We start from the raw sequence: 21,794 nt of genomic DNA, 5'->3' as shown, positions 1-21,794 counted from the left end.
GTCTGTGGCCACCAGACCCAAGCCCTATGAATCTCCTCCCGCCTGCCAGTATCCCCAGTGCCTCTTCTGATTAGCTGGCCCCATGTGATGTTATCAGTGCAGCATCATACATGCATAATCTCACCCCAAGCCACTAATAAGCAAAAATACATGACAACCACATAATACAGACATGGCTGCTGGACCAGGACATGCAAATATTTTTGGTTAACATTGTGTGTAAGGCCGGGGTCACACTTGCTAGTGCAATACGAGGAACTCGCGCATCAATAACCGGCACAGCCGCCGGCACTCGGGACCGGAGCGTTCAGTTGCATAGAAATACATGCAGCCACACACTTCAGTCCCAAGTGCCGGCGGCAGTGCCAGGTATTGATGCGAGAGATTTGCTCGAGTTTCTCGCATTGCACTTGCAAGTTTGACCCTGGTCTAAGAGTGTTAAAGGGTTTGTGACAAGATAGGGGAACCCCACCAATCCCAAGAACGGTATTCTGAAGAGCCCCACCTGTAGTTTGGGAGTCGTGCATGCGCCCTGCCTCTCCATTCGTGTCTATGACACTGGTGACGATAGCCCTGCACAGCGCTGTGCTCATTTATTTGGATTGTGCTATGCGTGACCTGGTGCTCTAATCATGTCCTCCTGGCTTGTGGTGGGTCCTGGCAACCTGTGGACATGAGTGTCACTGGTTTTTGGAAGAAGGCAGTAATATTTTTTTAAACTTGGAAAACCCCTTTAAGCAGTTGATGATTGTAGGAACAGAAAGAACTTTTGGTAATTCAGATTTTTTTTTATTCATTTAAGAGTTTTCATCATTGAAAATTACAAAATATTTCAAAATGCATTCTTCATGTTTTTTTTTCTCCCTAAAAAAGGGTATTTCACAGTTAGAAGACTAGAAGAATATACAAATTAGGGATGATTTGGGAGAGGGTGAAGGAAAAAAGTGGCAGCAAAACTCTAGAATCAACAATGTGTCTGTGTTAAACCCATCTGGTATGGTCCAGTATACAAGGCAAGGATTGTTAATGAGAAGTACTAATTATGATAATGCAAACTGCATATATCTCAATCGCGAGACCATTGGATGTGCGCAGCCTCCCAGCTTTATGAACATTCTACCTCTGTCTCCATTTTCGAAGTGCAGCGTTTTGGAAGAGACAGAAAAACATCTGTTAGTTTAAGCTCATGTTCCGGTTGGTCATCTGGATGTCTTACGGGGAACGTATTCCTGAGAAAAGAGTGGTTGCTTTAAAGAAAAATAAAAAAAAGGAACGCTAATGTGCACTAAATCTGCTCGGCTTTCATCGGTGCCAGAGTCCAAGATGTCGAGCTTTATAGAACTACAATTTCTCAAGTCATCGTCCTCCCTAATATGCAGCCAAGTGATCAATTAGTATCACGTCCTTATTAGAAGAAAAAAAAAGAGAATATTTCAACTTGTTGCTTTCACTGAGTAATGCAAAACACAACACCATTAAGGACAGTTCATGCGTTATTACCAATATAAATGCAAGCTTATAGAAAACATATTCACAAAGAGCTCCTCAATTACTTCTGAGGTAGCACACGAGGAGCCTTAGGGTCTTGGCTCTCGTCTCTCCTGCACTGACCACTAAATATCTTGGTAAACCACTCTACTGGCTGTGACATTGGCCGTGAAGAATACAGAATGTGGTTAGTGGCAGAACTAATACCAAGATTCCCTGCAAGACAACTGAGCAGGCCTCATGGCCAACTTCATATTGATCGTATGAAGAATTAACGGGCATTCTACTTAAATTCTTGAATTAGTAGCCTTGTATCACATGCACGCAATAGCTCATAATGCAACTGATTAATAGGGGCACTTTATGCTCTTTTCACCTATCCCCTAAATCTGTCAGGATGGGACAAAGGCATGGGTGGAACCAAGGGGCTGAGGGACCTCCCTCTAGGCACTATAACATGTCAGATGTTCATCAACATTGTAAACAATTCAGGAACAAAAAATTTAGATTTTCCACTAAACATAGGTGACAGCCAATTAAATTTGTTCTTATCGCTTTGTGTTTCTTTTACCTATCTTTCTCCAAATCTGCTTAGCTGGAACTAAACCATGGGTTGGACTAAGGGGTATTGCGAATTCAAGGACCTCCCCCTAGGTACTGTTACTTTTCAGTAATTGACTACCTTCAACCAAAACTCAGGTAGCCAATAAAACACTTTGCTATTTACAGGGGTTAAACTTTTTTCAGAAAATGCTGGTCCCCAAGCACACTTTGTTATATAGAGAAAGAACCTTCCAACATTGCTTCTCTGTCACTGCTCCCAGGTCTGGTACTGGCTGCATCCAGTGAGCTTAGCAGCTCTAGGTGGGGCGTTGTCTGTACGGGCAGAGCTCACTTTTGACAAGATGTCACCACTGTAGTCGATATCAGATACCAGGAGAAACAGCCTAGAGTCACCAGTGGACCTAGGGACAGTGAGTAAAGCAATTTTAACATGTTTTTACAACAAACTGCACCCGAGGACTAAGTTTTTCTGAAAGGGAAACAACTTTTTTCATTTTAGAAAAACATTTTGACCTTATAAAAATGGGTAATCTAAACCAATGAGCCCCGTAGAGGAGTTAACCGTTAATCAAACTGTATTTGAACTTATCCATATCTTCATTCATGGAGAATGTCCTCCCAACCACAATCCAGTAATCTTAGAGTTGTCAGTGCACTCTTGGTGACCGATTCATCCAGCAGTTTTCTGAAAAATTCTGAAATTACACATTTTGTGCAACAACTCAAAGTTGCAGAAAAATGTTGCCACTTTTATAGTTTTGTATAAAAATGGATGGAGCACGGACAGGTCAAGTCCAAGTGCTCCAGACAACTTCTTCACAATATATAACACAAGGTGGTGTAAATGTGACTGATGTATGTTCCGCCCTGGCTGCTGTATATTTCTGGCAAAGATGCACGGCAGTTCAAATATACGCCAAAGTCAGGAAGAGGGCACAGGCCTCTTATGAATCTGGCGCATCTTACTTTGAAGCACCCGTCATTAACACTGGTGTGCAAATCTCCAGTCTTAAGAAATTGTGGCCTTAATTTTGATATAAAAGAAATAATGACTTTGACCTCTTAAACCCTTCTGCTTACTTGCCAGTCATGGCTGTGTATTTCTTGTAAACCTACGGTACTTCATGTGCCATAGTGTGTGAAAAATGAATGCAATTTGCATATTGTGCCTTCACATAAAATACGAGGCCCCCGTTGAAGCGGATTTTGAGTGATGATTATAGTCAAGATTTGCTTTGGTTCAAAGCATTTTTATATATAAAAAATGAAAGAAATAGGGGGTCAAGTTTTCGGCTGAATAGTCAATATGGAGTTTTGCAAGATAAGGCCGGGATAAAGATGAGCTGCTAAATCAGTGGCAGATACAGTATCATACAACTCATGTAATCTAGGACCCTGATACATCTGATTTTCCTGCTATAGGACTGTGACTTTTCCTGGGTATTCTTAGAATTAATGGCTACTTCATTGTTTCTTGACTTTTTTCTTTGTTTTACTTTGGTGTTAACCCTATGCCACTTCTATAATTTGTGATTGACACCCTCCCCCTTTATATTTATAGAATGGCCTTATGCACATATGCAGCGAGGTAAATCTCATATGTACAGGATCATTTGTTGGATTTTGGAAGCTTTCCACAAAAGTGCAAGATACACAAACACTTAATAGAGAAATGTTAATACTGGCTCAATGGAAACTCTATAAACATCTCAGAATCCATTGTCCGCTCTCGGCAATCTTATTGCAATTTGGAAGATCGCTAATTCAACAGTGTCCCGTATAATTGTGCTTTTGTAAGACTATCTTTTCTCGTTAACCCAATGCTTCCAGTTCTTTGGAATTGCTGGGGCTTGCCATGAAAGCTTGCATGTCCTTGGTCAATGGAAGACTGGTGTACGTCCGAAACCTCCATAGGGCTTTGACTGAGAGATTCTGCTGAGCTATTGGGACTAACATCAACATATTCCCTCTTGGCTGCGGCATTGGGGTCTACGTTCTTATTCCCTATCTGAACGGATATCATCTCGCTTATTTGGTCTCTTGCTTCTTTTGACTTAAAGGTAGAAAGCATTTCTTGTTTGCAGCTGGCACTGATGTCTATTTTCAAGCCAGAGTCTGTACGGAGAAAGCACGAGTCTCCCATTCTGCTTTGACAAACTTCTTCCCCTTCCGAAAAGCTGTCTTGTTTATAGCTTGCGTACAATGGGCTCATCCTGCTTTCCAACTGTTTAACCGGACTGGGGGCAAAATACTGTTCCGTGAAACTGCACTGTGATATTCGACCATCGTTGCTGAAAGAGTAGGCGCCGATATCTTCCACACTTAGTTGCCTCCACCTGGTTGGCAAATCGTCTTCGGAGAGATGGGAGCTTCTACACTCGCTGTGCGACTTGTGAGCACCTAGTGTTTGTTGCGTACGGATTCTGGAGAAATGAAAAGGCTCCTCTACATAGGAAGAGGACCTGGTGAAGTGGGGAGATGCTGTATTTTCTGGACTGTGTTCCATGTGCTGGACAGACTTGGACTTTACAAATCTTGGACTCGTGGTATGCTCGTAGCCTGTGGTAGACTTCCGTTCAAACAGGTCATCCCTGTTGCCCATGTAGATGGCCTGCTGAGAGGCAGTTAAAGTGTTGGCTTGGTTGTTTTCCTTCTCTTCGGAGGTAGCACTGAAACTCGAATATGAACTGGATGTGGGTAAGGAGGCTACATATTCATTGAAGGCTTCATGTGAGAAGCTCGAGTGGAATCCATCCTCTACGGTGCTGTCCGTAGAGTTCTGGGATCTTAAGAAGGCTTCATCTTTAACTTGCACATCAAAGCTCTGCCTCCGATCCCTTCTCCTTTCTTCTGGACAATAGAGAGCAGTGTCGCTGCAGTAAATTTCAGACTTAAACTGCTGTCTCTGCCGGAGTTTCTCCTCAGGCTCTTGAATGCGCTCCTGCTCATAGCTAAGGTCTCTCATTGATGCACTTGACAGATGTGAAGACAGGCTACTGGGATCGGGTTTTTCCAACACCTTAGCAATGACACAAATAGGAATGCTGTCAGCATATGAGGTGTTAGACAGGGGCACACTTAGTTTACACCCATGATTTTCCAAGTGTTCACTTACTCTTTCCTGAAAGTCAGCCGGGAGCTGCAGAAAAAGAGAAGACATATAGGAAATTAACTCCTTCACTTACCAATGCACCAAAAAGTTCCCAATCAATCATACTTTCTTGGTTATCTTTATCGAGGCTGTAACCACTAGACGACCACTTTTTTAAATGTTGTAGCCCTAGGGATGAGATTGGTCAATAATAACTGGAGCCGCTATGGGCTGCAACTAATGAATATGTGACTAGTTAATACATGCCTGCACCCAGTCCAGCACAGTGGGTTCTGCCCTTTCCAGTCTCTCCAAATTTTGGCAAATAAATGGAAATGTGGACAGTGCTAAAGTGGAATTTCTAAAATTGAAAGTCTCTACCCACGGGGGGGGGGGGGGGGGTAACCTACTGCTAGATGAGGGCTGACCACCCCAAGCCTAAGAAAAAAGGCACTGCCCAACCACATATTGAATGGAGCTGAAGTGCACATGCTTGACTTCCACTCGTTTTATTGTCGGAGAAAGTAGCAGAGGTGCGCATGCTCAGTTTGTGCTCAATGCAAAACGTAACTTGGGATAGCCCCGTTTTCGGGTTTAATGGGGTTACCAGTGGTCGGACCCCTGTTGATCAGTAATTTTTCCCTTATACCGTGGGCAGGTGTTAAATTTTCAATTCTGGGAATACCCTATAAATACATCTCTCATGCACCTTCCCACACACGTAGGAAATATGGACAGGGAGTTTCCCCGTTATGCAGGCAACCAAAGATGAACTGAAATCAGAAAACCCATAACGAACATTTCCAACATTTAATACAGATAATTTTTGATTACTCACAAACTAATAGTTTTCTATGTGCTGCAGCTTCTCACAGGGAGTGGACTGTGAATCGTCAGCCCAATCACTGCCCGGTACTGCCAGACCCCAAGAAATGTTAGTTTTTCAGCCTCATCCTATTTACAACCATTATGTAGAAATATATACAGGACACCACATCTTCTAAATGTGTATATTAATGAAAAAGGCAGTCCAAATTGGAAAGGTGAGAACTGGTAGATAGGCGGGCATGGGTCCCACGACTGAGACACGTACCGATTGCTGTAACAGCTGGATCTAACCGGATGCCCTACTGCTCCAGCCAAGTCTATGACACTGCAGTCGGCTTTCTTCATCAGTGTGAATGGAGTAGCTGGGTACATACATGACCCCCAATGCACCATTCAATTCCCCTTGGTTGTGAGCTAAACTCCAAACTCACTTGTGTTTTCCTCTACATAAACCTACTGTATGGTAAGGTACTTGGGTCTCACCTCGGATAGTTTGTGTGCTCTGTAGTAACTTTTGCTGCACTGTAACAGCTGAGAGGCAAGGTTACAGTCTTTCCTGTACAATTCCTAAGGGAAAAATGGAACAGCAGGGTTAAATCAGATTGTAGTAACTGTTAACAGCGCCATACTTTTCTATGGGTTGTGTCTGGCATTGCGTTCATCCCTTAGAAAAGTGCGGCTCCTTTAACAATGAAGCAAAAGTAATAGAAAGTTTCCAAGCTCATACAATTCATAAAGAAGAAAAATGAAATTATGAAAGGAACAATTGCCTTTACTTTAGAGTAAAAGTTATACACCAAAGAGATAATGTTAATGGTTTTACCTGGATACCATTTTTACAGTGATAAAATTATTTTCATTTCGGATCACCGTCCTCCGGCCTTACATTGACAGGTGACTTTTGTCTCAGTGATCTGTCTACCCTGTGCCGGCGCCATCATTCACTGGGATTTGTCTCCTCTGAAGAGGCGGCACATGCGCAGTAACACCTAATGATGTCGAGAGATCAGTGAACTGACAACGCAACGCCATCAGGAGCTAACTGCGCATGTGTTACCTCTTCTGATGAGACAAACCCCAGGCAATAATGGCACCCGCACAGAGGAGTGACCTGTCAATCAAAGCAAAAAATAAGAGACACAAAAAACCAAAACAATATCAAATGTTGAATCAAGCCTTCAGACTAGGCGTCGGCTGCAATATCTCATCTTAGATACACCATCTCATGTTAGAATTTGGTACCAGTTATCACTGTTGGAACAACTTAAAGAACAGAACTAGAGATTAAATTTATTTTTTCCCCTTCTCCCATGACAGCACCACCTGATAGAGGGTATCTGCCCATCAAGGACAGGAAATCCACTGAATAAAAGGGCAGTACCTCTCCTCCGCATCAGTTTGGTTTCCTGTCCATAAGGGAACCTAAGAAAAGCAGTACATTTAGGACTTACCCAGGACTGGAGGGTGTCCATGGACGGGATGCCTTCTGGACTGGAGATGCACCGCTGGCCAGGAGCTTGGGGTGTGCAGGGGCGTGCGGGCAGAGACCCCTTGGTAAAAATCTGTTGCTGACACGATGACCCGGAATACCCCATGCTGAGTGCGTTCGGACATGCTGCCAGGTCTGTGTATACTCGGGGTGCGCTGGTAGAAGAAGGGCGCCTCAGTGATGAGTGTGCCGAAAAGCATGGCCACCCAAGTCTGAGCACGTGCAGGGTGCAGGATGGAATATCTGGTGCACCCCGATGACGCAGCACGCCAGAAAATTATGCGGCGATCCGGGTCTGTGCATGTGTAGGGCTTACTGAGGCTCGCCGCGCACAATGCACCGGACCAATTCTGACCCGGTAAAAGGTGAGGGTCGGAAGGGAGGTGTGGTAGGACCATCCTGCAAAATATAAGAGGGATGGTCACAATATTGTAGTGCCTTGCAGCAGCTTCATCCTAATAATGGATGTGATTCAGGAGCATCAGCCACCGCAGCAACAGAGACAGCGCCACCATCTGGGACGCAGCAGTAGCAGTCGGACAAGTGGCAGCAAGACGGACCAGAGGAACAGGGCAGGTCATGAGTCCACCACCTCCAGGGGAGAACGATCATGTGCACCGATCCAGCCTCCATCTCCGGTACCCAAGACTGAACGTCAGAATGGTGAGTGATCTCTGTGAAAGTTCACCAGGTTAAACAGTTCCTTTTTCTCTATGTATTTTTTTTTTTTTTACTAGGGAACACCCATGAAGCGTAGTGCCAAGCAGAATAATATAGAATGTGTACTGTGCAGGTATAATCTACCCGACACATATATAAAGAGACTGTGTCCCGATTGTATTCAGAAGACCATCTCTGAAGAAACCCCCAGCTTTGCTATGGATCTAAAATCCATAATTAAATTATAAGTCAGAGACTCATTAAACAGGCATCTGATTCAGATGATCAGTAATGTTAGAGGATAGATATGTATCACTCCTCTTCTATCTCCTTCTTGGATAGTGATGCTGGGTGTAGGCCTTTTTTTCCATCGGAATACATGGACAAGTTAGTAAGAGCCATCAGGACAACCATGGGCATGGCAGACTCTAAAACCCTTCAGGACATTATGTTCGGGGGTATGGAGCAAAAGAGAAAGGCGTACATTCCCCATCAATGAGAAGATTAAAATGCTTATTGATAGAGAAAGGAAAAACCTGAGAAAAAGGGTCCAGTACCATCATCATTAAAGAAGAGGTCCCAACTTGATGAAGAAGAAACAGGCATATGGAATAAAACCCCTAAGATTTATGTAGCAGTGGCAAAATCCTCCAAGAGATCTACCTTGCCTTTTGAAGATCTTGGTACTCTTAAGGACCCCCTGGACAAAAAAGCAGAGACCTATGTGAAACAAACATGGGTGTCTTCAGCGGAGGCACTGAAGCCAGCAATAGCAGCAACCTGCACGGGCAGATCAGTGATGGTTTGGTTACAGCAACTAAAGGATCAGGTTAGGAACAATACTCCTAGAGATAAGATCTTAGCCAATCTCCCACTAATGCAAGGGGCTGCTGCCTTCCCTGCTGACTCTTCAGCGGACTCAGTCAGGTTGGCAGCCAGGTCAGCAAATTTATCAGTTGCCACCCCTAGAGCATTATGGCTCAAGAGCTGACCTGGGAATGTCCAGTCTAAGGCTAGGTTCACATTGCGTTAAAGCAGCCCGTTCAACACATGCATTAAACGGGCTGTGTTAATGCAAGTGCCGAAATGTGATCGCGCTAGCGCAGATAGAGCTAGCAGATGCGCTAGCGGTGACGGACCCGGAAACGCTGCAGCCCGCGTCCCAGGGTCCGTCAATCAATGACGGCACATCGCTAGCGCATGCCCATTTTGGGCGTGCGATAGCGATGCGTCCGTCCGACATAGGGCTTAATGGCGGCGTTAACGGACTGCGTTACACCACGTTATGCCGCGGTGTAACGCAGTCCGTCTAACGGACTGCCTATAACGTAATGTGAACCCAGCCTAAGGCCAAATTATGTTCGGTCCTATGCAAGGGAAAATATCTCTTCGGACAAGCACTTGATGATATTCTAGACAAGGTGGCAGACAGGAAGAAGTGATTTCCCAGTGTATCCATTCCACATTATAAAAGTTCCTTTTGCAAACTGGAACAAGTCCTTCAGAGAACAGGGAAAGTGGAAGGAGAGGAAGCCAAGAAGTTGAGGCTTCATGTTCGGGGACCCTTCCTCTGAGGCCAGAAAGCCTTCTAAGTGACTGGCTTCCCGAGGTAGGAGGAAGGCTGTCCCACTTCTGGCTTGCCTGGGAGAAGACTTAATCAAGCATCTGAATTCTGGGAATAATACGATCAGGGCTGAAACTAGAATTCAGATCTATTTCTCTGCACACCTTCAGGATATCATCTCCCAGGACTCCCAGGGAACAATTAACCCTGGAGATAGAAGTATTTAAGCTTAGTATAGAAACAAGTTCTAACGGAGGTGGCGGTACCGCAGCAGGGGAAAAGGATTCTATTCTCCCCTATTATTGATGAAAAAAACAACGGCACCTTCAGGACCACAGTCAATCTGAAAGGACAGAAGTTTCTGATCTACAGGCCCTTCAAGATGGAGTCCATAACATCGACCATAAAAATGCTGTTCCCAGAATGTTATATGAGTGTCCTGGACTTAAAGGACGCTTATTATCACGTCCCAATCCATGTGAATATTTCTTGAGAGTAGCCTTGTATATAAACAAGCAAGTCTGGCTCTGGCACTTTCAGTACAGCCTATCTATGGGCCCGAGGGTATTTACGAAGATTATTCTGGAAGTTACAGCACATCTCCGAGAACAAAATATCTTAATAATTCCATATCTGGATGACTTTCTGGTGGTTGGCAGATCAGTAGAACACTGCAATTACCAACTGAAGAAGGTCCGCACCAGCGTGACCCAGCTAGGTTGGTTACTAAATCTGGAGAAATCAAAACTGGAACCACAAAGGATTCAGTCTTTCTTAGGGCTTATCTTAGACTCAAGAGAACAGACTTGTCGTCTACCAGAAGAAAAGAAAAACAAGGTCATATCCCTTATATCAGCAGCAATTACCAAACCTGTTATGATTCTAAAGGCTGAGTCACACATAACGATATCGTTAAAGATATCGTTGCAACGTCACGCTTTTGGTGACGTAGCAACGATCCCGCTAACGATCTCGTTATGTGTGACAGCGACCAACGATCAGGCCCCTGCTGCGAGATCGTTGGTCGTTGGGGAATGATCAGGACCATTTTTTGGTCGCTGATCACCCGCTGTCATTGCTGGATTGGCGTGTGTGACGCCGATCCAGCGATGTGTTCACTTGTAACCAGGGTAAATATCGGGTTACTAAGCGCAGGGCCGCGCTTAGTAACCCGATATTTACCCTGGTTACCATTGTAAAAGTAAAAAAAAAAAACAGTACATACTCACATTCTGATGTCTGTCACGTCCCCCGGCGTCCACAGGGTTAAAACTGCTTTCGGCAGGAGCGCTGCTAATGCACGCGCTGCTGCCGAGAGCTTCCCTGCACTGACTGTGTCAGCGCCGGCCATAAAGCAGAGCACAGCGGTGACGTCACCGCTGTTACTGCCGGCGCTGACACATTCAGTGCAGGGAAGCTCTCTTAGGGTTACTAAGCACGGCCCTGCACTTAGTAACCCGATGTTTACCCTGGTTACCCGGGTGCTGCAGGGGGACTTCGGCATCGTTGAAGACAGTTTCAACGATGCCGAAGTCGTTCCCCTGATCGTTGGTCGCTGGAGAGAGCTGTCTGTGTGACAGCTCCCCAGCGACCACACAACGACTTGCCTACGATCACGGCAAGGTCGTATCGCTGGTCGTGATCGTTGGTAAGTCGTTTAGTGTAACAGTACCTTAAGGCTATGTGCTCACGCTGCGAACTGGTGTGCGGATTTTTCCGCACTGATTTTGATAAATCCGCAGGGCAAAAACACTGCGTTTTTCCTGCAGATTTACTGCGTTTTTACCGCGGATTTACTGCGGTTTTTGTGCGGATTCTACTGTGGTTTTACACCTGTGGTTTTTTAATATGGAGCAGGTGTCAAACCGCTGCGGATTCCGCACAAAGAATTGACATGCTGCGGAAAATAAACCGCAGCGTTTCCGCGTGTTTTTTTCCGCAGCATGTGCACAGCGGTTTTTATTTTCCATAGGTTAACATGGTACTGTACACCGCATGGAAAACTGCTGCGGATCCGCAGCGTCAAAAACGCTGCGGATGCGCAGTAAAAACCGCAACGTGTGCACATGGCCTAAGGAAGACAATGTCACTTCTAGGGAAAATTCCTTCCTGTATTCCTGAGGTCTAGTGGGCCAAGATACACTCCAGATATTTACAGCAGGACATTCTAAAAGGAGAAAAAAGACTTGAGGGCTGTTTAGAGGGAAAGATATCACTTTCTGGTAACAATCAATTCCATGACTTGGTGGCTGGAATTGGAGAATCTGTTTCAGGGAGTCCCTTGGTCCTATCAGATCAAGGGTGTAATCATGACAGACGTACGTTCAGAGGGATGGGGAGCACATCTCAGAAACTGCATAGTCCAGGGAGTCTGGTCGAGGACAGCGACTATTCCTCAAATATGAAAGAGTTGTTGGCTGTAAGGAATGCAGTAGTGAAGCTCCTTCCCCACCTACAGGGGCATTATGTTCACATGAAGTCTGACAACTGGACAATGGTTACCTATATCAACCATCAAGGGGGGCACAAGATCTCGCCCTCTGATGTTGGTAACAGGAGAGATCCTTTCGTTCGTTGGTCAACATCAGTTGGTACTGACAGCACTGCACATAGGAAGGAAGGAAAAGTAAAGGGCAGAGACTTCCTCAGTTGAAATGTGCTAAGGCAGGGGGAATGGGAGCTGAATCCAGTGATATTCCAGCAGATTATGGAACGCAGGGATCAGCCAGAGATAGACCTGTTCACGAGCTAACAAAACATAAAATTTCTGCTTTCTGAATCTTAGAGAAAATTCCTATGCAATGCATGCTGCACATTCCCTGGGACTTCAACCTGGCTTACGCAGTCCCCCGTTGATGTTGACTCCTGCAGTACTGAGGATGACTTGGGAGGAGTGAGCAATGAGGATGATGTCCATATTGGATCTATGGGTCCTCCTAGATGTCCGGGATCTCCTCAGGCAAGGCCCAGTTTTTCATCCTCAGAGGTCGGGCCTGCATTTGATGGCCTGGAGTTTGAAAGGGCACTATTAATACAAAAAGGGCTTCTCACCGAGCTGAGTCTCTACTCTGCTTCAGAGCAGAAAGTCAGTAACAACTACAATATAAGGTAGAACAGGAGCAAAATTCTTGTCTAGTTCAGGGCAATCCATGAAGGGTAAAATTCTGACAAAAGCCATATTAGAATTTCTTAAGAAAGGTTTAGAGATGGGCTTAGCCACTAGTTAGTGCAATTGTTGGAGGCCCTGGACAGGTAAGCATCTCTGCCTGTGTACAGGTGTTTTTTTTGCTTAGCCACCAGCACTCTTAAGTTGCAGGTGACAGCCTAAGTCTATGTGCACACGTTGCGGAATGGGGTGCAGAATTTTCTGCACAAAATCCTCATTTCCTGGCAGAATCCGCAGGTGCAGATTTGCCGCGGATTTTGTGCGGTTTTTATGCGGAATTGATGCGGATTTTGTGCGGATTTTCTGTGTTTTTTACCACTGCGGATTTCTATAATAGAAGGGTGCAGAAGCGCTGTAGATCCGCACAAAACTAGTGACATGCACTTCTTTTAAATCCGCAGCGTTCCCGCTCGGATTTTTCCGCACCATTTGCACAGCTTATTTTTTTTCACGTTGATTTACATTGTACTGTAAATCACAGTGCGGATCTGCAGCGTTTCTGCGTGGAAAAATCCACTGCGGATCCGCAGCAAATCCGTATCGTGTGCACATAGCCTTAGGGGCGTTGTATAATTATAATTTGGCAGCAGATAGGTGGATAATGAGATTCATTAAGACATGTGACAGATCTATGTAGACTGATACCTGCCCCAAGAATGCCTCCCTGGAATCTAAACCTGGTCTTGGAAGAATTAACTAGATCTCCCTTTGAACACTTAGATGGATTACCAGTCAGGATACTGACCTTAACCCCTTAGAGACCCTACCCATTTTCATTTTTGCGTTTCTGTTTTTCCTCTCCCCTTCTTCCCAGAGCGATAACTTTTTTATTTTTCTTTCAATCTTTCAATATGGCCATGTGAGGGCTTGTTTTTGCAGGACGAGTTGTACTTTTGATCGACACCATTGCTTTTACCATATCATGTATTCAAAAATGGGGAAAAAAATTTCAAGTGCAGAGAAATTGCAAAAAAAATGCAATTTCCACAAGGTTTTTTTTGTTTGTTTTTTTTTTACCATGTTCACCAAATGCTTAAACTGACCTGCCATTATGGTTCTCCAGGTCATTATGAGTTTATAGACATCAAACATGCCTAGGCCCTTTTTTTATTTAAGGTGTGAAAAAAATCCAAAGTTTGTTAAAAAAAAAAATAAAAAATTGTGCCATTTTCCAAGACCCGTAGCGTCTCCATTTTTCATGATCTCGCGTTGGGTGAGGGCTTAGTTTTTGTGTGCCGAGCTGACATTTTTATTGATACTACTGGTGCAGATACGTTCTTTTGATCGCCCATTATTGCATTTTAATGCAATGTCGCGGTGACCAATAAAACGTAATTCTGGCGTTTTGACTTTTTTTTCTCGCTATGCCATTTAGCGATCAGGTTAATGTTTTTTTCATTATTAGATCGGGCGATTCTGAATGCAGTGATACCAAATATGTGTATTTTTTTATTGTTTTATTTTGAATGGAGCGAAAGGGGAGTGATTTAAACTTTTATTTTTTCAATATTTTTAAAAACATTATTTTTTTTACTTTTGGCATTCTTCAATAGTCTCCATGGGAGACTAGAAGCTGCCATAACCCAGATCACCTGTATGTAGTAGAATTGCTGACTTGCTATGAGCGACGACCACCGGGCAGAGCTCATAGCAATCCGGCATTGACAATCATAGAGGTCTCCAGGAGACCTCTGGTTGTCATGCCAACCCACCGGTGACCCGAGATCATGTGACAGGGGTTACCGGTGGGAGGAGTCCCAACCCGATGGCTAGAAGCGCGTGTTAAATACCGCTGTCAGAGTTTGACAGCGGCATTTAACAAGTTAATAGCCACGGGTGGATCACGATTCCACCCTCGGCTGTTCCGGGCACATGCCAGCTGTTCAAAACAGCTGAAATGTCCCGGGAAAGATGTGGCCTCACTGCCGGAGCCCACATCAAAGGGAGGGAAGCGGCCTCGGCTGTACTAGGATGGCGGAGGTCGCAAAGGGGTTAAAGACGATAATATTGGTGGCCCTAACATCTGCCCGTAGAATCACTTACAAGTTCTGTCTATTAGCCACCTATTTACAGAAGTCACTGAAGCTAGTCATATTAAGACCAGACCCAGCCTATCATCTGAAAGTGGCATCTAAATTTTATAGGAGCCAAGAGATTGTTCTCCATTCCATTTTTAATAATCCTAAGAATGCAGAGGACCAGAGACTTCATACGATAGATGTTTAACGGGTCCTTGTAGAGTATTTGGCTATATCAAAACAATGGAAGAAGAGTGAATCCTTATTTATTTCCTTAAAGGAAGTTAGGAAAGGCCTCAAGGTATCAAGGGGGTGGAAGTACCATAGTTAGATGGATCAGGGACGCCATTAGCTTAGCCCACTCCTATAGCAACATAACAGTTCCAGAGAATTTGGAGGATCATTCAACCGGGGCCATGGCGACTTCCTGGCCTGAGAAAGTGGAAATATTGATCAACAGGATATGTAAGGCAGCGACATGGTCTCCTCCTTCTACCTTCTATAAGCATTATCGATTTAATCTATCCTTCTCTGCTGATCTGGCCTTAGGGAGAAATGTATTACAAGCTGTGATCCCTCCCTTGTTTTTTTTTCTCTCAGGTGGTGCTTTCATGAGAGAAGGGAAAAAAATCTTAGTTACTTACCAGTAACAGGAGATTTCAGAGCCCATGACAGCACCATTATATTCCTTCCCTTCTTATCACTAGTTGGTGTGCACTACGTAGGGGTGTTTAATTAGAAATTTTGATTGGGAATGGTTGTATTAATGACTGTCTGGAGGTCTCTCCTGCTCTGAAACCCAACTGATGCGGAGGAGCGGTACCGCCCTTTTATGCAGTAGGTTTCCTGTCCTTGATGGGCGGACACCCTCTCTCATTTGATGCCGTCATGGGCTCTGGACAATCCCTTTACTTGTAAGTAACTATGATTTTTCCAGTTTATGGCGCCACATTCTACTGTTTTGGCAATTGAAGTACTCCATTACCATGCACAAAAGGAATACTTACATTATCTTCTGAGAGTTTGTCAATTGTCACCTTGGCCTCCAGCAAATGGTTATTCAGGGCAATCACCTCGTGACCCAGCGCTCTCTTTTCCTCTTCATAATGTTGTCCCTGAAAATACATAGTGAATACGTTTCTTCTTTCATTCAAAAAGAGAACGGATCAAATAATTAATTTTTTTCTTACTATTAGCAAAAATAAAGGATTACAAAGAGGAAAGAAAGGAAAACTCATTACAGAGATACAATGTACTGTATATACTCGTATATAAGCCTAGTTTTTCAGCACATTTTTTTGTGCTGAAAACACCCCCCTCGGCTTACACATAAGTCATTGTCCCAGAAGCTGGTGTAGCAGCAGGTCACAGGAGGCAGGTGACGGCAGCTGTGGCTGTAACTGTGCCTTCTGCTAAAGAGAAATGAATATTCACTGCACTGGCAATGAATATTCATTTCTCTTATAGCGCGCCCACAGTTACAGCCACAGCCGATAGCTTCCAGCAGCTGTAAAAAAACCAAAACAATTCCTACTTACCTTCCCTGCGCGCCCTTGCAGCATCTTGTGTTCCTACTTCCAGCAGCTCCTGCAGCCGGGTGATCATGTGTCCCAACTGAGTGGAGAGAGGTGAATATTCATTACCTTAATGAGCGGGGACACGTTATTACTCGGCCGCAGGAGCTGCAGGAAGCCAGAACAACAAGATGATGTGAGGGCGCGCAGGGAAGGTAAGTAAGAGGTTTTTTTATGCTGTTCTCATGGGGGGCCATGCATACAAGGATAGGGATGAGGAGCCATGTATACCAGGACAGGGATAAGGAGCCATGCAGACAAGAACGGGGATAAGGAGCCATGCATACAAGGATGGGCATAAGGAGCCATGCATACCAGGACAGGGATGATGAGCCCATGCATACAAGGATAGGGATGAGGAACCATGCATACCAGAATAGTGATTAGGGGACAATGCATACCAGGCTTATACTCAAGTCAATACGTTTTCCCAAACTAAGTTTTTCGTGGCAAACTTAGGTGCCTCGGCTTATACTCACAAGTAGAGAGAAAAAAATAAATTGAGGAGCTATAAATTGAGTAATTCAGGCAAAGAATGAAAATGAATTAAAACTAATTAATTCTTGTGACGCTAACCAATTATTAAAGTATCCAGTTATTCATATGGAAAAAAAATAACATTCTAGAAAGTATTCCCCCCCAGGTTTTCCAATAGTCTAGATCTTTACCATGTGATGGATTAGATCAAAATAGATTAGAAAAGTGGATTCAAAATGGTATTGACTATTTTTCTAGGTAGAAGAAGAGACGGGAGACTCCGATAAACTAGGAATCGTCAGTCATTTGTCAATAAGGATATAATGTGTAACCGCTGCAATAAACGGTAGGAAGTTTTCCAGGTGAATGTATTACTAAAACCGGGTCTTCAGCAAGAATGCAGGCCCAAAATTTCCAAAATCAAGTTGAATACTTCCCTCATAGTATGCTGTATGTGGGATCCAGTCCTTTCCAATATAATATAGAGGAGATCAGACGTCTGGACACAGTGTTATGTGCGAGCTCTGTACAAGCATAGATCAGACAGAACATGGACCAAGAATAACCTGGGGCCAATTCACATGTGCACTTTTCCTGATCGGCAAATTGTACAATTCATGGTACTTTGGTCTGATTCTTGGATGTGTCTCCTCTTTCTTAGTCAATGGATCAGTGAGAAACCTAATGCACTAGGAAAGAAAACTGATTCAACTCAGATGGACAATATCATTCATCTGAATTCATCCTCAAGTACCTTGTATGGTAAATGTGGAGGGGTTCGGACCATCATTGTAGAAATGGTAATAGACCTTTGGAAGGGGATGAACCACAAACATCTGTATTGTCAGGACATCCAGTATTTGGCTAGAATGCGCTCTGGCCTTGCTACATCCCGGCTAACAGAGAAGTACTCTTCTACCTTCCTGTTACTACTACTTTCTGAAAAATTGGATTGGCGACGGGTACCACTATTCAGGATTGGCACCTGATAATTTTTTCATACTTTAAAGAGGACTACCGTATTTACCAAGTGAAAAATAGCCAGTTTTTCCTCTTATTGCACTCTTGCTTCTCCTGAGTATTCGGCTTTTTGTTTTCAGATCCCCCATATGGTTCCAGAAAGATGGGCCTTTTGTTTCCGGCTAGTATTTATTATCTTTCCAAGGGCCTATGAGTCACAGGGCAATTATGCAGAGCACCCTAAGGACACCCGCATGGCAGATGAAAAAAAAGTACTCGGGAACAGTGTATAATATCAAAAACTGCCCACTTTTGACCTGGTGACAGGTCCTCATTTATATATATAATTGTCTAAGGGTTTAATTGTCTGTCTGTCCTGGAAATCCCGCGTCGCTGATTGGTCGAGGCCTGGAGGCCTTGACCAATCAGCGACGGGCACAGTCTGCCGCGAATTCTGGAATCATCATTGTCCTCCACTGCTGTCAAGTGCCGCCATTGTGTTGTCTAAGGGTCTAATTGTCTGTCTGTCTCGGAAATCCCGCCTTGCTGATTGGTCGAGGCCAGCCGGCCTCGACCAATCAGCGACGGGCACAGTCTGCGGAGAGACGGGACGCTGAGGAGCAGCGACGAGAGGTGAGTATGTGATATTTTGTTTTTATTGCCTCAGCAGCAGCATTACATGTGGCACAATGCTGTATGGAGCGTCTATGGGGCCATAAAGAACTGCATGGAGCATTATATGGGGCATCTATGGGGCCATAACTGCATGGAGCATTATATAAGCCATCTATGGGGCCATAACTGCATGGAGCAATATATGGGGCATCTATGGGGCCATAACTGCATGGAGCATTATATGGGGCATCTATGGGGCCATAAAGAACTGCATGGAGCATTCTATGGGGCATCTATGGGGCCATAACTGCATGGAGCATTATATGGGGCATCTATGGGGCCATAAAGAACTGCATGGAGCATTATATGGGGCATCTATGGGGCCATAAAGAACTGCATGGAGCATTATATGGGGCATCTATGGGGCCATAACTGCATGGAGCATTATACTACGTGACTGGGCAATATACTACGTGGACATGCAATGTACTGCGTGGGCTGCGCAATGTACTGCGTGGGCTGCGCAATGTACTGCGTGGGCTGTGCAATGTACTACGTGGGCTGCGCAATGTACTGCGTGGCTGCGCAATGTACTGCGTGGGCTGTGCAATATACTATGCATACATATTCTAGAATACCCGATGCGTTAGAATATAATTGTCTAAGGGTCACTTCCGTCTTTCTGTCTGTCTGTCTTTCTGTCTGTCGCGGATATTCATTGGTCGTGGCCAGCCAGTGGGCATAGACAAAAGGGCAGGGGAGGCCAGGAAGTATGCAGAGCGAGTCCCCGCCCACTCCGTTCAGGCCCGGCCAGAAGCGCTGCAAAGGGGGTGGAGTCGCCATGAGGAGGGCGGAGCTGGCCGGGACCATGGACGCTGTTGGGCCTACCGTGGCCAAAAGCCGGGGACTAAATTAGCGGCCACGGGTCGCGGCCAGCCAGTGAGCAGAGACAAAAGGGCAGGGGAGGCCAGGAAGTATGCAGAGCAAGTCCTCGCCCACTCTGTACAGGCCCGGCCAGAAGCACTGCAAAGGGGGCGGAGTCGCCGTGAGGAAGGCGAAGCCGGCTGGGACCATGGACGCTATTGGGCCTACCGTGGACAAAAGCCGGGGACTAAATTAGCGGCCGCGGTCATTGATGACGGCCGCGACAGCAGGAAACAGCACAGCATATGCGGCGGTGACAGCTGCGGATGGAAGGTGAGTATATACTACGTGGGCTGGGCAATATACTCCGTGGCCTGTGCTATATACTACGTGGGCTGGGCAATATACTCCGTGGCCTGTGCTATATACTACGTGGGCTCTGCAATATACTCCATGGCCTGTGCTGTATACTACGTAACTGGGCAATATACTACGTCGCTGGGCAATATACTACGTGGCTGTGCAATATACTACGTGGCTGGGCAATATACTACATGGACATGCATATTCTAGAATACCCGATGCGTTAGAATCGGGCTACCATCTAGTTAAATAATATTACTATTAAGTGATATCATTGCTCTGTATAATATAATTTAATATAAAACAATACAAAGTGCAAAGATAGCAATTCTGCCTGCAAGAAGCCTGGTGCTGCCAGCTTATGCACTGGGCAAATGCATTTACTGATGGTCACTTCTGTAGGATCCTCATTTATTTGAGTTGCCATTTTAGTTTTTTGTCAAAAAGATGTCTTTAGAAGGGTGCAAGAGAAAAGAAAAAAAGAATATACTGTTTTTCCCGCATTTGTACCTTTCTCTTTTTTTCTGGTTTGGTCTTAACTGAACCTGCGTTATCATTAGTTTGCAGAGCTGTAGAGCCCGGCGTGTTCTTGATTTCAGCCCGCACAGACAATTGCTTGGTGTTACACTGGTTGACAATAGGTCATTTGTGATGTGATGGAGTCCTTCTCGACACAGAAAGAGAAGTAAATAGGGAGGCTGTTACTGCACCTGGTCTCCTGCTAAGACCTGATTCATCTAGAACGCGGGTGATACAAAGCTGAGGGACAGAGCAGGGAGCAGGCGACCACCTCACAGCACATGAACTAGGCAATTATATAACTGAATACTAATATCATTATAGGAAATTCTGCATCTCACAGAAATTAATCTTCTTAATCATATGCAACTTAGGTTCACAAATGCATTTACAGTGGAATCTACAGTAGGAGAGGGCAGGGAGGAGATCACCTTGGACCACTTGAGGAGGCGCACTACGGACCACTAGAGTGTGCAGAGCGCAGCAGTCAAATCATCAACAATTGTGTGTTCTGCACATTGAATCAGTTAAAGTCCTGCCTCAACAGAGTGCAGCAGATGAGAGTGCAGCAGATGAGAGTGCAGCAGATGAGAGTGCAGCAGATGAGAGTGCAGCAGATGAGAGTGCAGCAGATGAGAGTACAGCAGATGAGAGCGCAGCAGATGAGAGTGCAACAAAAGAGTTAGCTTTGTCACCGACTGCTGTGTTCTGCACATTCAACTTCATTTCACAGAGCGCAGTAGCCAGTAACAAAGCTGTCTCCATTGCCGCGCTCTGCAGAGATGAACTGATGAAGCCAAGCTCAATAAGTGTTGAGTGCAGCAGCTGGTGGCAATTTGAGTGCTGCACTCTGCATAGCCAATGATGACTGAGAAGAGTGCATGCAATGAGGTTGTGTTCACACATTGCAGACACATTATGGTTTTTGCCACAATAGTAGAACGAAACACAAAGAAAAAAATGTAATGCAGATACAGCATGTGAACTCAGTGTAGGACTTTTTCATCTGATGCATTTCCAATGCAAGCCACAATTTTCCAACTTTCTGTAAAATTGCTGCTTTTATATTATTTTTGGAACATTGCAACCAAAAAAATGCATCGCAAACGAGTTGAACACAGACGTGAACTAGGTTCACAAAGAGCTTCTGGTTTAGATGTGGATCTGCTTCAAAATCTAACTTATCTCACGTAGTGAATGTGTAGTGGAAAATCCGCAGCAGCTTATTGTGTCAGCATAGTGCACAAAATCTTAAGAAATCTCATGCACATGCTGCGAAAAATGTCTGTAGTGTAAATTTGTGGGAGTCTGTCACTATCACACTATCATGTAGTGACTCGCATAGTGTCCAATCTATGGAGTCTGCATTTAGCTAAGGATCTGGAAATAGGGTCTGCGTTTGTTTAGTGTCCGGTTTTTGTGTTTATTTTGGGGTCTGGTCTGAAGTCGTTATTTCAGGGTTAGGGTCTATGGTAATTGCTCTTGTGCTGGAATCCACATTTTTCTGCTTAGGTTAGAACTTGTCCCAATGGAAAATCCCTACACATATTCATT

The 21,794-nt window shown here is 44.7% G+C and overlaps 1 protein-coding gene and 1 long non-coding RNA gene across 7 annotated transcripts in view; one reads left to right on the top strand and one right to left on the bottom strand.

The window, feature by feature from the left end:
* Nucleotides 1–21,794, top strand: part of LOC143782173 (uncharacterized) — a 45,375-nt gene that overhangs the window by 17,444 nt on the left and 6,137 nt on the right. The window lies entirely within an intron of this gene.
* BEGAIN (brain enriched guanylate kinase associated) overlaps nt 656–21,794 on the bottom strand; it is a 255,185-nt gene continuing 234,046 nt past the window's right edge. For 4 of the 6 annotated variants that reach the window (XM_077269282.1, XM_077269289.1, XM_077269297.1 and 1 more), the window contains 3 exons: nt 15,876–15,983; nt 6,455–6,538; nt 656–5,191 (listed from right to left, as the gene is read on the bottom strand). In XM_077269282.1, the coding sequence (XP_077125397.1) occupies nt 3,812–5,191; nt 6,455–6,538; nt 15,876–15,983 (1,572 nt within the window). In that variant the 3' untranslated portion in view covers nt 656–3,811. The remainder of the gene's footprint in view (nt 5,192–6,454; nt 6,539–15,875; nt 15,984–21,794) is intronic. The other 2 variants (XM_077269311.1, XM_077269320.1) reach the window with 1 other exon arrangement.

This window comes from Ranitomeya variabilis, chromosome 1 (assembly GCF_051348905.1).
Source record: "Ranitomeya variabilis isolate aRanVar5 chromosome 1, aRanVar5.hap1, whole genome shotgun sequence".
NCBI lineage: Eukaryota > Metazoa > Chordata > Amphibia > Anura > Dendrobatidae > Ranitomeya > Ranitomeya variabilis.
This window is presented reverse-complemented; position numbering and strand designations above follow the sequence as displayed.